Source organism: Branchiostoma lanceolatum, chromosome 17 (genome assembly GCF_035083965.1).
Source record: "Branchiostoma lanceolatum isolate klBraLanc5 chromosome 17, klBraLanc5.hap2, whole genome shotgun sequence".
Lineage (NCBI taxonomy): Eukaryota > Metazoa > Chordata > Leptocardii > Amphioxiformes > Branchiostomatidae > Branchiostoma > Branchiostoma lanceolatum.
This window is the reverse complement of record NC_089738.1, coordinates 19,279,424-19,293,682: the sequence shown is the minus strand read 5'-3', so window position 1 is coordinate 19,293,682 and position 14,259 is coordinate 19,279,424. Positions and strand designations below refer to the sequence as shown.

General features: G+C 42.7%; 2 protein-coding genes across 2 annotated transcripts; both read left to right on the top strand.

Moving 5' to 3' along the window:
• Nucleotides 1-3,119: 3,119 nt before the first annotated feature.
• On the top strand, nucleotides 3,120-8,160 carry LOC136423202 (uncharacterized). The gene is made up of 5 exons (XM_066411274.1): nucleotides 3,120-3,303; nucleotides 5,124-5,507; nucleotides 5,853-5,960; nucleotides 6,562-6,972; nucleotides 7,263-8,160. The coding sequence occupies exons 1-5, from the start codon at nucleotides 3,246-3,248 to the stop codon at nucleotides 7,400-7,402; spliced, it is 1,101 nt and encodes a 366-aa protein (XP_066267371.1). The 5' UTR covers nucleotides 3,120-3,245; the 3' UTR covers nucleotides 7,403-8,160.
• Nucleotides 8,161-9,632: 1,472 nt separating this feature from the next.
• Nucleotides 9,633-14,114, top strand: LOC136422525 (mucin-2-like). Its single transcript, XM_066410297.1, has 4 exons — nucleotides 9,633-9,797; nucleotides 11,546-11,715; nucleotides 12,118-12,247; nucleotides 12,613-14,114. The coding sequence occupies exons 1-4, from the start codon at nucleotides 9,710-9,712 to the stop codon at nucleotides 14,112-14,114; spliced, it is 1,890 nt and encodes a 629-aa protein (XP_066266394.1). The 5' UTR covers nucleotides 9,633-9,709.
• The last annotated feature ends 145 nt before the right edge of the window (nucleotides 14,115-14,259 follow it).

The window sequence follows — 14,259 nt, the reverse complement described above, 5'->3', positions numbered from 1 at the left end:
GATGTTAATGCTGTTGACTGTGGTCGATAGTTTAGTGACTGTGGTAGCTACATGTGTGCACTCCAGTCCATCTCTGAAATATAGAACAGTCATCGCCCCTCCTCCTGTTCCATTTCTGTCTGTTCTAAAGGCCGTTGCTTGTGGCAGAAAATGTTAAGTCTGTTGTTGGCCATTCAGGAAGGTTTCCACGAAGTAGAAGACATCCACCGGTTGCATACAGTTTAAATCCCAATAGATACAATCCGTTCAAACTCAACACGACTTAAGGCAACATATAACTGACCTGGGGAAAAAATAAGCTTTGCGCTCAAAGGGGACATTTTGCCCAGTGATTTACCTCGAACTACTAGCAAATCAGTATATGTACAGCCCCATGCTAAAGACAGAGGGTACTGTTCTCGCTGTACTTGGATTGTCGTAACCGTTGGGGAATGAAACGTTGTCTTTTAATGAGTACCGCGTTTGGGTAAATCTTTCTTGTATCGTCGGAAAGTGCTTGTTTGCCAACGCGATCACTGTCGAATTTTACGAGGATGGTGTGGACATCATGACCCGTGCTGTCAATGCCTTCTACTGTTGCGAATGCGCCCTTAACAATTCCGTCTGCAACGTTACGCCAGGGGCAGTGACTATGACTCTTGCCCCTACTGCTATTGACAATATCTCTCTTAAGCCTCCTGTTTTACTTGGTTTTGTGGAGTTTTAGATTTGTGAGACCTGACTGTTGCTGTTTTATAATATCTTTTTTCGTGTCTCTGGCTTTAATGTGAAACACCCTGGAGAGGAGTTTAGTCGGGTGTTGTATATTGTGCTCGTGTACCTCGGGGTCGGTCCTAAAGACGTGCAACGCTAGTGCTCCTGATGGGTCTGTTTTGAAGGCTTTCCTGGTTTTGAGGATATTTATATCACTATCTGTACAAGAACCTTTTTGTACTCTCATCTACGAAGGACTGTACATGTGGTCCACATCCAGCGTAAGTGTGGTATATACAACGGCATTTTACAAACCACATAAAGCTTAGTATAATGCCTTCTGTAGTGCCTGCTGCTTGCACATAATTTCTTATATCTATCGATCACCAACGTTTTCATTTTTGTTTTCACATAAATGTTGTGTAAGAATTCTTGTAACGTGCCATGTATAACGTTATAGTCACAAGTGCACAGTTGAAGCATAATGGAGGTGAATTGAGAAACGCCGTGTCCAGGTGATGTTCAATTGTTTTCTTTTTGACTTGTCCGCCAGGCCTGTCCTGTCCGTCTTTGTTGATGTAAGCTCCCTTCGTGTTTGTTGACATAAGCTCCCTCCAAGCCGGGTTATGTAGTGCTGCCTGACCCATATAAGGAATGCAGAGCATCAATCTTGAGCCCAAGTGGCAAACAGGTGTTGTCCTTGGATGTAGGTCAACAAGAGGTACTTTAACGCAATTATAAACAGGCCTATTTCACCACTTAATTAGACCTTGATTACAATTACATACATCTCGATTTGTTAATCATTACCTCAATAAGCTACCTGTCGAAAACAATGCAAATTCATCAAACCCTACCCGAGATATTTGCCTCCAAAGGTAACATAAAAAAAGCCCACTGCAGTTCTAAGCAAGCCACTAGGGGGTCTAAACTTACATCACTTACTCCCTGCCCCAAGAGCTATAAACCACATAAAAATCATGACTATAACACTTGCATGACATTTGACTACAAGCTTTTGGCGGATTGATAAACTTTCCTCATTTATTATGCAAATTATTTCCTTATTTGCATGATAAGTATTCAATAACGTAAAGCATCACCCAAACTATTCACATGTCATAAATTATGATAATCCATCAATCCTTGCTGGAGTTATTCGTCTCCAAAGGTAACAACAAAAATGCCAACTGCAGTTCCAAACAAGCAGCTAGGGAGTCTTAATTTACACCACTTACTTGCTGACCCAGAAGCTATCTACCACCTAAAAATGATGAACTTGACACCTCCAGAAAATTTGGCCTCAAACTTTGAAGCTCCGCTGCAGTACCTTAAATATCCGCTAGGATGCCCATTATCGAACTTGACCTTCCTCTTTGACACCCATACCTATCCACTTAATATCATGCACAACCGTCAACAGCTCCTCGAGTTATGTTGGCGACATACAAACTCACGTACACACAAATCATGCTGCAGTACTGTAGGAAAGCGCCAGATAAATCATTTTTGAACTTGACCTCCGTTTCTACAATATCTACACACCTACAAAAAATCATGAAGATCCATCAACGTTTCCGTCACTTTTTTTGCCTACATACAAACTCAAAAAAATGCAAAGTGCGCTGCAGTACTGTTGAAAAACGCAAGGTTAACTATTTTCGAACTTGACCTTCCTTTGCACAACCACTACACACCTACCAAAAATCATAAAGATTACTCGAAGTTTTCTTGAGTTATGCTCTTGACATACTTTTAGACCCACCCAACAGATTTCTCAACCGAAAACATAATCTACTCCGAGTACAAGTACTCGGCGTAGATAATGAATACCTGTTTTTTGAGAAAGTTTGTTGCGCACGACAACGTTGCCACGCACACGTTATTGACCAAACCTCAGATGTCAAGAATATGCTGTCTATATAGTGTGCAGTGATACCTTTACACATTAAACCGTACGAAAATATCTGGGTGCACCAGTGCACCCACAGTAAAAGATTAGGTGCACAGCTCCAAAATTTGGTGCACTGGGTGCACATGCACCCAGTATTTCGAGCCCTGTATCTCTTTTGAAGGAGCTTTCTTGGTCAGCCAAAAGGAGATACGTTTTGGCTTACTTCGTGCCAACTGAGGTACTAGAACATTCTAAAATGCCCTAGCCCACATTGAAGAGAACGTGAATCTGTTTTGTACAGCTGATATCGACCCTGTAAAACGAGATGCATGCTGGCTCCCAGTTCCAGTAACACCTACCTGTGAATCTTTTTTTATCTAAGCATTGTTTGCATCAACCGGCCGTTGATACTATGACGTCACCTCAATACCCCCCTCACATGTTCTGCCTCGTGCCAGTTTAGAGAGTTTGCGCAACTCGCCCTTGTTGTCATGGATGTGATGTTGACCTTGTGACGTCTTACGGTGGCCCACACCAATCAGCAGTCTATTTAATCGCATATAAGACCATTCTCATACAGAAGTAGCGCACAACCCAACTCGTAAAACAGTCTCTTCACGACGCACCACGGTCTAACTCAGCTCAACAGACGGCAAAGATGTGGAAGTTTCTGCTCTTCATCTCAGCCGTGATCGTCTGGCCGGGATCGGCACAAGGTAGACATGAAATCAGTTCTTAATCAGGAGCAAGGCCCTCGCTAGTCTCAGTCTTGTTTGGATTAGCCCACATTACTTCAGCGCTTTTACTTACTTTTATGATGCAAATATGTCGCACTTTCACCCTCCGAATACTGTTGTGCAACCTGTCATTGACTCAACTGGCAGTGTAAACGAATGATCAGATTTTGACTCATAAAACTGTCCTCATCTTATCTACACTGAAAATGAAAGTTAAAGTTATACAGTTAGGTTTAACGCACTTATCTTCCACTGGTCGTGACAGAGAAGACAGATACTATGTACCGCATTTACAGGTTCATTGTACCTTTAAAATTCCCCTAGTCCTTATAACAGCCACAATGAACAGTCCCGTCCTCCTTTCGAATAGCGCGCATGTCGGGTGAGCGACACAGCCGGGATCGAACTCACAAACTCTAGTCTCAGAGTCAGGGGCACACCAATGGCGCAATTTGAACGTCTTTACGTGACGATGTCGTAATGTCGTAGTACTTTTTGACCGTCCCTTTTACCTTCGTATAAAACTAACGCCCCTTTTTCTGTCGATTCGACAAAAAAATCCATTTCAATTATTTGCCAGCAGGACAAAATGCAAAGTACACTTTTGTGTGTGTGTCGATAGCGTCCAAAAGGCAAATACATAATCTGGAACGCTAATCATTTTTTCGATGAATTACAAAATTGTCGAGTGCGCAATGAGTACACGGTCTGGATACGGATTCGTACATTTTAAGTAGTATGGCTTTCATACAGTTGGCAGGAATGCTTATGCTCCCACTCAGGTTGGAGGAATAGTTTACACATTTACAAACTGTGTGACGTCAATATGTACGTGCTCGGGTGTAGTCTATATTCTTCAAGTAGATGTTGGGTGGACGTTTGTTACGTGTTTTGTCAGAAAACGTTCCACTAATACTAGTAAGAATAGATGGCTATTAGATTCCAAATCCTTTGTCACACGTTGATCAAGATGAAAATTTTTGGACAGTATAACATTATATGAAAGAAAATGTTCGGTGTGAAATCTATCTTTGGCATTGGACGAAGTCGAGCAGGGTTTCCTTTTGTGTCTTACAATTCACTGCTACCACGATGACATTCAAATGTTAATTCAAATGAATACCTGTTTTTTGAGAAAGTTTGTTGCGCACGACAACGTTGCCACGCACACGTTATTGACCAAACCTCTGCACTTTGTACGTGACGTCCATAGGCCGTCCGGACGTTCACCCCAAGTAACACATCCGTCGCTTTAAACAAGTTATTAGGTCGGGTTGTGCAAATGTCGACATATGAAGGAGTTTTAAACAACGATCACTGTTGTTAATTGTGCAGTATAGTATGTGGTTACGGCTTGAAGTACAAAGGCGTACTCACTATACGTATCTTGTTTGCAAGTTTCCATGCACACACATGTAGAAATACAGCACAATATGAGTAATAGATAACAGGACATCTTCCAGGTCAATTGGGGCATATTTAAGGGCCTGGTGCGGTAGCCATATACATGTAGGTATGTGCAGTTTAGATATAAGATAAAGGATTTTGAAAAAAAAAAATAATTTCATCCGGACATTGTGAATTATGATTTCTGAATTCGCATCATTTACATGTTCTCTAGTTCAGATTCCAAATAATTATATGTAGATTAATTGGTAAGGTGTTCTGGTACTTGGCAACATCATCATCACGTCATTTTACCCGGAGTGAATCCGCTCCACCTGTTTAATACTGGTTTTGAAACGAACCCTTTCCCTTTAGATATTCATTGGCGATAAAATACTTTCTTATCTTTTCAGGTGAACGAGTGTTCCTGGCCACACATGAAAACTGGGCCTTTTATAAGGTTCGCGTGGAGGGACAGATGATCGGTAACAATCTGCTGGAAACGTGTGAAAACGCGAAGATGGAGAATGTGTGCTACGGCACAGGTGGGGGTAGGTGTAAGTCGAACTGGGAGCTAGCATGCATCTCGTTTAACAAGGTCGATATCAGCTGTACAACTCTCGCCGTCCTCTCGAGTAAGCTGTGCGGAAACACTGACTACCTGAACTGCCAGCCCCTTGATGACATCTTTCTCTACAGGCGTATGTTTGAAGGTGGCAGCTGGGGAATGGACTACGACACACACGTGGAAAAGTTGCCTGGAGAGGACTACAACGACAAATACGCCGTGTGTGCAGGTGAGGCTGTAACCTCGATCTTGTTACACCAGACGAGGTCATTGAAAAAACTTTGCATTTTATCTCGAGGGGATTGATAGGCCGGGTTATCTTCAATTCACAAAATTATCATGTTTTTCATGGTCAGAATACACATGATAGCAGATTCTAACGAAGCAATTGCCTTTAACAAAACGGTTCAGTGGGACCAGAGCTCCCTTCTCTATCAAGAAACAAAAGACAGTGGTATAACTTCGGCACTTGCTGATATACCACAATAATGGTACCTACAATGTCATTATAAAGATGTACAATACTAAGGCAACAATGACTTATAACACTGTATAATTCCTTTACGTATTCCAGAGGTCAGTAACTGTGCGTCCTCCCCGTGTGCAACCGGAACCTGTACTGATGACGGTCTGGGGAGCTACACCTGTACACCTTGCGAAGAAGGAACCAGCTGTGATCAAGGTCGGTATGCAAAAAAGTAAAGTTACTGTTCCATATCAACCTTATGCAGAGGTGAATCGCCCTAACACCACCACACTCCGAAATGGATTGTTTAACTTCACCCCCCCCCCTCCCCATGCAATACATGTAACCGACTCTTCATGTACATTCCTATGCAAAATAGGCTCTCAGGTCAAAGTTACCCCTTCCTCATCTCAAAAGCGAAAGCTACCCCCATACCAAAATCCTTTGGCTTTCAAATAATAATGACACAGGAACCTACCATATTTTTCATTGTGCACGCGGTGTATATACGATAACATATACGATGCACTATTCCGAAAATAACTTCATCGGGTTTATAGAAGAACATAGGATAAGGTAGTTTTCTTTGTTACACAACACCGAAACGTCAGCATGTGAGATTTACTGCTTGTTTAACAAATAAAACTCCAATATCCTACGATGCACTCTTATTACTTGGCGCACGTTCAACAGCCAGCCAGGAGCTTACAATTTTACTGGCCGATATCGATTCCGATATCTAAGTTTTATGTTCTTGTAACCCACCCGTTAGAAACATGAACTTGTGATTTATAACAGAATTTATCAATCATTTTAGATAAACAGGTGTACCTGACCACGCATGACAACTGGGCCTTTTTTAAGGTCCTTGCGACCGGACCGATGACCCAGGGCAACGTAAAGGACACTTGCGAGGCGACGGGGATGGGGTATCCGTGCTGGAGGTCAGGCACAAAGTGTCTCCATGCCTTACCCACCTGGTCCGATGACTGCATCGCGTTTGACCTTCCCGATGGCTCTGACTGTCGTACGCCTACCCTCGGCGCACTTTCGATTAAGCTGTGTGGTAATGATAGATATTGGCAGTGTCCGCCCCTCTTCGGCACCTTTGTGTACTTCTACACTGGCTCGATCTATACTAGAGAAACCGGTGCCAGAGGAGTGGAATTCGGGTCTGACAACATGCTGCATGGAGACGACTACTACAACAAGTACGCCCTGTGTGCAAGTGAGTAGCCTTGGTGTCGTTACACAAAACAGGGGAGTCAATGCAGCTTTTTGCTTTTACCTCGTGGGGGGGGGGGGGGGGGGGGGTGATCATCTATATATGTTTTCAAACGCAAGAATAAAGTCAATATATAGTTTTTTATTTATTTTTAAGAGGTAATGAACGAATTGTTTGATCTTGATTAAAAGAGCAGTTGAATTGTGCTATTGGGAGGGGGCAGTATCCATATACGTCTACTGTATCATTTTTGCATGAAAAACTTTTTCAAAACATATCCTGTGTTACTCCAGCCCGGGATACCAACAACAACGGCCGGGGATACAGCAGCGCCTCCTGTGCAACTGGCATGTACTACACCCCGCAGCACAGCATGTTTCCTTACATCATGTTGTTCAGCATCTATGCATGGATACAGATTCGTATGTTTTAAGCAATATCTGGCAATGGATGTATGGATTTCATACAAGTCGCATGAATGCTTTGCTGCCTCAGGCAGAGGAATAGTCCGCTCCGTATTCATACTTGGTCACGTAATTGTGCTTCATTATATCCAAGCAGATGTCAGGATGAACGTTTGTAATTTTGTCAGAAAATATTTCACCCATTTATAGTATTTGATATTCAGATATCATATCGTAAGGCACCATGTGATTAACATGAAATGTTTGGGATATATATGAATTAAAACAAAGATTTCCAAAGGAAATATACTATGTGCAATTTTGTTAAAAGGTGTTAGATTTATGGACTGTTAGAAATGGAAATCGAGTACCTTACATTATCAGATGTTGACTATCGCGACCAAGTTTGGTCAAACACTACAAATAGAGAATATAAACTCCCTGTATACAGAATAAGGCTACACGTTTACTTCAGTTAAAACCAATATTAATGTGGAAACCCGTGAAAGCTATAAAGGTAACCTTCAGGTTAGACAAATTAAGAGCAAGACCTTGACTGTCACCATCATTTCACGATTTCATCGACAATATTCTAACAATTAACTATCAATGATGTAATAGTTTTGTATGTACTTGTGCGTGGTAAGCATTGGGAAATGTAGTAATTGTAATTGTCTTTAATGTTAAGAAGTCCATGAAGATTACAGATGTGCCCTCGGGCACACTACTGATGGATATTCTCCAATAAAGCCTCAATAAAGCTTCTATCATTGACTTTGAACGTCAAGTCGAGTACGAGTTGTTTTGTTGATAGACGCTGCTTTTCACCTCACCAACAATAGTATCAACATTAAGACCTTAGACTTTGAGACTTTGGTGCTTACGACAATGTTGTCACGTACACGGTATTGATCAACCTTTAGGCTGGTAACAATCAATGGTTTGTTTTACCGTGAAAATTCCCCGGCGTGCGCCAATGGGTCTGGCCGGGCGGGCAGCACTCCCAGCACCGTAGAGATAGCGAGGAGCTCTCGATGGTGAGGTTACCAGGCTAGTCTCCACCATGCCCGGTGGGATATGGGTAGTAGCATTCGGCAGAAATGGATGCATAATTGAGTGAGTGAGTGAGTGAGTGAGTGAGTGAGTGAGTGATTGAGTGAGTGAGTGAGTGAGAGAGAGAGGGGGGAGTGAGCGAGTAAGTGAAAAATGATTGTCGGAAAAAGGTTAGTGATTTCAACGCAGTTTCAACGGTGAAGTAGCACGCAAACTACACCGGCTAAATGGCCACTCCCAGCCCCCGAGCAAAACAGATATTTCCGTAACCACAAATTTGCGACCAAACTTTGCACCACGTTCTTGACTTGAGTTTGATAAACACTGAACAACTAGGATGTAAACTTGTACAGGTTGTCCGTACATTCATCACTATACCTGCTCAGATACGGAGAAACGTGGCCTCAGTTCAGTTAGACAAACTAGCCGTGAAAATCGATATACCTTCAAGTGAACCTAACCCAGTAAGGGGTGTCCACATTAGTAGTGCGATTGTTTTTTTGTGGGTAGGCTAGTACAGAACCCACGGTCGACAAGTATCTACGACAACCGTTTCCCGTCGCAAGACAGCTGAATTTTGTTCGACACATCCACGACTGTCGCAAGATAGTTCGACTGTCGTACAACTGTCGTGCGATGGATCATATTGCTACCTTATACTATCTCAGGAAAGAACAAGGAAGGGACATAATCAACTCGTACTTCTATCAACCCATAAAGGATTAAGTAATTAGAAGTCAGCTCTTCGAGTAGTATAAGTGCCACACCTATACAACATGGTAACAGGGTGCTTTCAGCACGCCCGTTCTTTTATTACAAATTTTCCCCAGGCAAAGATCGATGACCTCACGTGCACTGACTTGGAATGGTGACGTCATCGTTGGTTCTAGAAAAGTTCCTGATGTGGCGTCACATGGTGGATAAGGAAACAAATTCAATCACTCCACTCAGTGGCACTGCTAAAGCACAGAATAGCGACATGGCAAAACGTGACGAGTCTTGTACTGGGAGTTGAGTAGGACAAGCTTTGATATAGATGTTGAGCAGTCGTGCGTACAATTTGTACACGCTACTTTATCAGAGGAAGTGCGTTGGACTCTTTCAACGAGCTAGGGGTGCGGCTCTTCAAACAAGGAAACGACGGATTGCAAAAGCAGGAGTGCAAATTTCGCGCTCGGCATTCAGACAAGCAGACTGTACATGTAGCTCGGATTCGAACCACCCAGCTTTTGATCTTAAACAGGGATCTCGAACCGTTCGACCAGGACACAGCCTGGGTGACCATGCCAGCGTCCTGTCGGCTGCTCCAGACGGCTCTGATCGCCATGTTTCTGTCTCCTACCCTGGTGAAGAAAGGGCACGGACAAACAGGTGAGATAAACACAACAAAACTACGATAGAAGTTGTAAAACTTGTTAATTTGATCTTTCATTGTATTTTCTATCTTCTCTATCCATTCCTTTAAAGCGCATCTAGGTTTTCTTGACTGAGTGTCACAGTACTGAATCTTCTCACGCATACTCTCTAGGCAGAGATTAAGATCAGACTGTTTTTGTCGTATATCTTTCCTTTAAATGGAACCCTCACAAAATAAAAAGTCGATAAAAAGGCATAAAAGAAGACGTCAGAACCCAGTCGGAGTCGAGCGTCTGCTAGGACAGGTCACAAGCGCTCCTTCCTGTTGCGTTTATTAAGTTAGCTAATAAGCCTGCCAGGTTTCTAGGTAACTATAATACTTCGCCTTACAATGTTAGCTGTTACTAACATGCATCTATGGTAGCCTTTTGTTTGTAACCTGTTTTGTCCCAAAAAAAGGTGAATTTTGTTCAACACACAACGTCTAGCATATATTTTACAAATTTCAGATGTCTTTTGGGGTAAAATTTGTAGTAGGTCCTTTTTGACCGCTGACTCTGACAAAACCTGTCTGAAATCCCTTGTACAAAAGAAATGTGCAACGAATGAACGCGACTGTGCTTTTAACGAGCGAAACATCTCAAACACTCAAACGAGAAATCTGGTTTAAACCTTTGACAATGTCACCTGCTACCAGAAGACTCGGAGAGTTAGTGATCATTTGGCGTAAAAGCGTTTACATGAAAATTGCTACCATTCCATTCACTGTTACAAAAGAGGCTTAAGCCGAGAGCAGGTCTATTATCAGGCAGGTAATGTTAACAGGCGAGATTATTCTCACGACTCTATTGAACATATCCACCAGCTTCAACAGAACTCCGTAATTACGAAAAGCACGGCAATCAAAGAATCTCAAACAAAGTACTCTACAACGCACGGACTATGCTACGAACTAATAAAACATTGTTTATCTTTGATATGTATAAGTATACAATACATTAGATCCCTGCAATGTACGTGTGTGTGCAGCACTCCAACTTGGTAATTTAACACCGGGCCATGCAAAGTAACAGAAAAATGCCCGGTCTGTTAACTATATACAACCGGCCAAACAGTGGCATGGAGTAGGTTCAAGACGAGAGTTTATCGCTAAATAAAAGCGAGGAGCTTTAGAAGGAATTTCTTTTATAAAAGGGAATGTTGTAATATGAACTTGGCACAAAAATTTGCAAAATTGACTTTAGTGGGTTGTGTGCAATGTATATGTCCGCTTGGATACCATCATCATTGTGCCATATATCAGTGCAAAATGTTTTATTTGTTCTTATCACGCGTTTGTAGGGCGAGGTAAATGTTTGATAATGTGTAGTGGATTTCAGGAGAGGGGTTCCGATATTTGCATACATGTTCCAGACTGAGAGTGTCAAATGGTGTCAATAAAAGTAATTCTCGTGTTATAATTAATATCAACCTTCGAATTCTCCCTACTGTGGAATCCCTTAACCCATTCCAAATAAGTGCCAAACGGCTACCTTAAACAGCTGACGGTTAACTCGAGTGCAAATCAGCCAAACAGACAAGGCATATGTAAGTAAATCATAAATAAGTGCTGCTTGTTTTTTAGCAACGCCTCAGGAGCGAAGCCTTGAATTTTTTCATGTCCTTTTTCTGATACTATGTTCCTGTCTTTTCTTTTGTTTTCGCTCTACACACGTAGTAGCAATGGACTATTTCAGTTATTCCTAATTTCAATTGACCTTTAGACATCCAAAATGGCGGCACAGTGAACGTCACAGCGGGTTCTGACGCCGACCTGCAGTGGACCTACACACTGCCACCGGGTATCACACCGCTGTTCCAAACATGGAAGAAACTTCCGGACACTGGGATCGCCAGCAAGACGGGCAATGTTTACATTTCCCAAGCTTATCAGGTAAAAATCACGATGATAATTCATTTCCAGTCCAATAAAAGAGTAACCGTGCCACTTGGTGGAAGGCGACAAGTTTCCAGTCTGCAGGGATAGCTTGCCGTGCTATTGGTGTTTTTATCTTGATATGTTTAATATTGAGATGGAGAATTCACACAAATTTATTTCATACGTTTGTCGGAGAAATAAAAATACACAGGCAACTAAAAGGGGGATGTTTGGTTCAGAGTTCTGGCTAAAAACACGATAAGTCCAGATTCTCGTTCGGTCACTGATGAAAGACAGCGGATGCTGTCTGAAACGATGACCGTTTTCCAATTCTATCCAGTTACTTTAGTAACTGCTACCTTGCGTATAGTGTGGATATCTAACCTTAATCGGTTAATTGATAATGTTATTTTACAGGGACGGGTAGAGCTGTTTGGAGACGCTGGCTTGCGGTTGAAAAACGTCACAACCTCCGACTCCGGAACCTACCAACTCTACATGGTGTCGTCTGATGGGACGTCACAGACTCTGGAGCTGACTCTGCAAGGTTAGATGTCAATCAATCAATCAATCAACCAATCAACCAACCAATCAATTAACCAACAAACCAATCAATCAATCAATCATGCAATCATCAATGAACCAATCAATCAATAATTTTTTGAATGTCTTACCATTATAATTTGGGGAGCTTTTAACTGTGTTCCCTTTACATTTTTTTGGGAAAAACATTAATCTTTCTCATCAATGTCAGAATTTGTTCCTTTACATCGAATCAGTTGCGGTGCCTGAGGTGAAACATTCATCGCTTAAAGATAGCTAGAATACTATGCATGTAATATATGAACCAGTGAACATTTGATCATTAACGATTTCTTAATCTCTATAACTACTTTATTCTCGCTGTTACAGTCGTAGCTGTTCCGGAAACGACTTCACAATCGACGCTGGACACAACAACAGAGTCAACAACATTCGCCGCAGCTAATCAGTCATCCACCCAAGCTACAAACTCAACTGGGGGCCAGTCTACTATAACCCTGCCAACCCTTCTCCCAGGGAATACAACAATACTGGTCCCAATAACAACAGCAACACAAATACAAGGAGTTCAAACCCTGGCACCTGCAACATCGACAACTGTTACAACCACCATGTTTGAAACTACAACTACCCCCGAAACCACAACCAGGCCAACCCAAGCTAGTACTCACCCCTCACATCGTCCCACCACACACACACCAACAACTACACCGACTACAACCCAGACTACCACACAAACTCCAATAACTACACCTACTCCAACCCAGACTACCACACAGGGCACAACGACAGCCCAAATGATTACAACGACGCCAACCCAGACTACTACACAGGGCACAACGACAGCCCAAATGATTACAATGACGCCAACCCAGACCACCACACAGGGTACAACGACAGCCCAAATGATTACAACGACACCACTTCAGACTACCACGCATGGTACTCATCCCTCACATCGTCCCACCACACAAACTCCAATAACTACACCTACTCCAACCCAGACTACAACTCAGGGTACAACAAAACCAATTGCAACCACCCAAGTGACTACCAGGCCAACACAAGCTACACAGGGCACACAAGCGACACAGGGCACAACGACAACCCAAGCCATTACGGTGACACCAACCCAGACTACACAAGCGACATATGGCACAACGACAGCCCAAGCCATTACGATGACACCAACCCAGACTACACAAGCGACACATGGCACAACGACAGCCCAAATGATTACAGCGACATCAGTTCAGACTACCACACAGGGTATAACGACAACTGCAACATCTACACAGTTGACAACCCAACCAACGCACGCTTCTACACAAACACCAACACCAACCCAAACAACCCGACCAACGCACGCTTCTACACAAACCCAAACACCGACTCAGACACATGGAACAGTAACAACCCAGGCAACTACAACTGCACCAACCACAGCTTCCGCCGGCACAACAACGATCGCAGGGGGTGAATCGACAACAACACTTCCAATCGGTACCATGACAACTCAGACACATGGGACAGTAACAACCCAAGCAATGACAACTCAGACACACGGTACAATAACAACCCAAGCAACTACACAGACAACAACTCAGCTACAAGGTATAACGACAACTCTAGCAACAGTTACACAGACAACAACTCAGTCACATGGTACAATAACAACCCAAGCCATGACGACCACACAGACACCAACTCAGACACATGGAACAGTAACAACCCAAGCAATGACAACTGCACCGACACCAACTTCCACTGGCATAACTACCACTACAGGGGATGGATCGACAACAACTCTTCCAATCGGTACCATTTTTATTAATAATAAAAATTTAGTAGTGCAGGTTATAAAACCTTAAACAGATAAGACGCATTGTCGTACAATCACGCGTAAAACGCTGAACCGGATCGTTACATCTGCTTAGAAAATTCTTATTATATTTACAACTGGAATTTGTATCACTCACAGAGGTAATCTGCGTTTTTCTTAGCTTATTTTCCGAA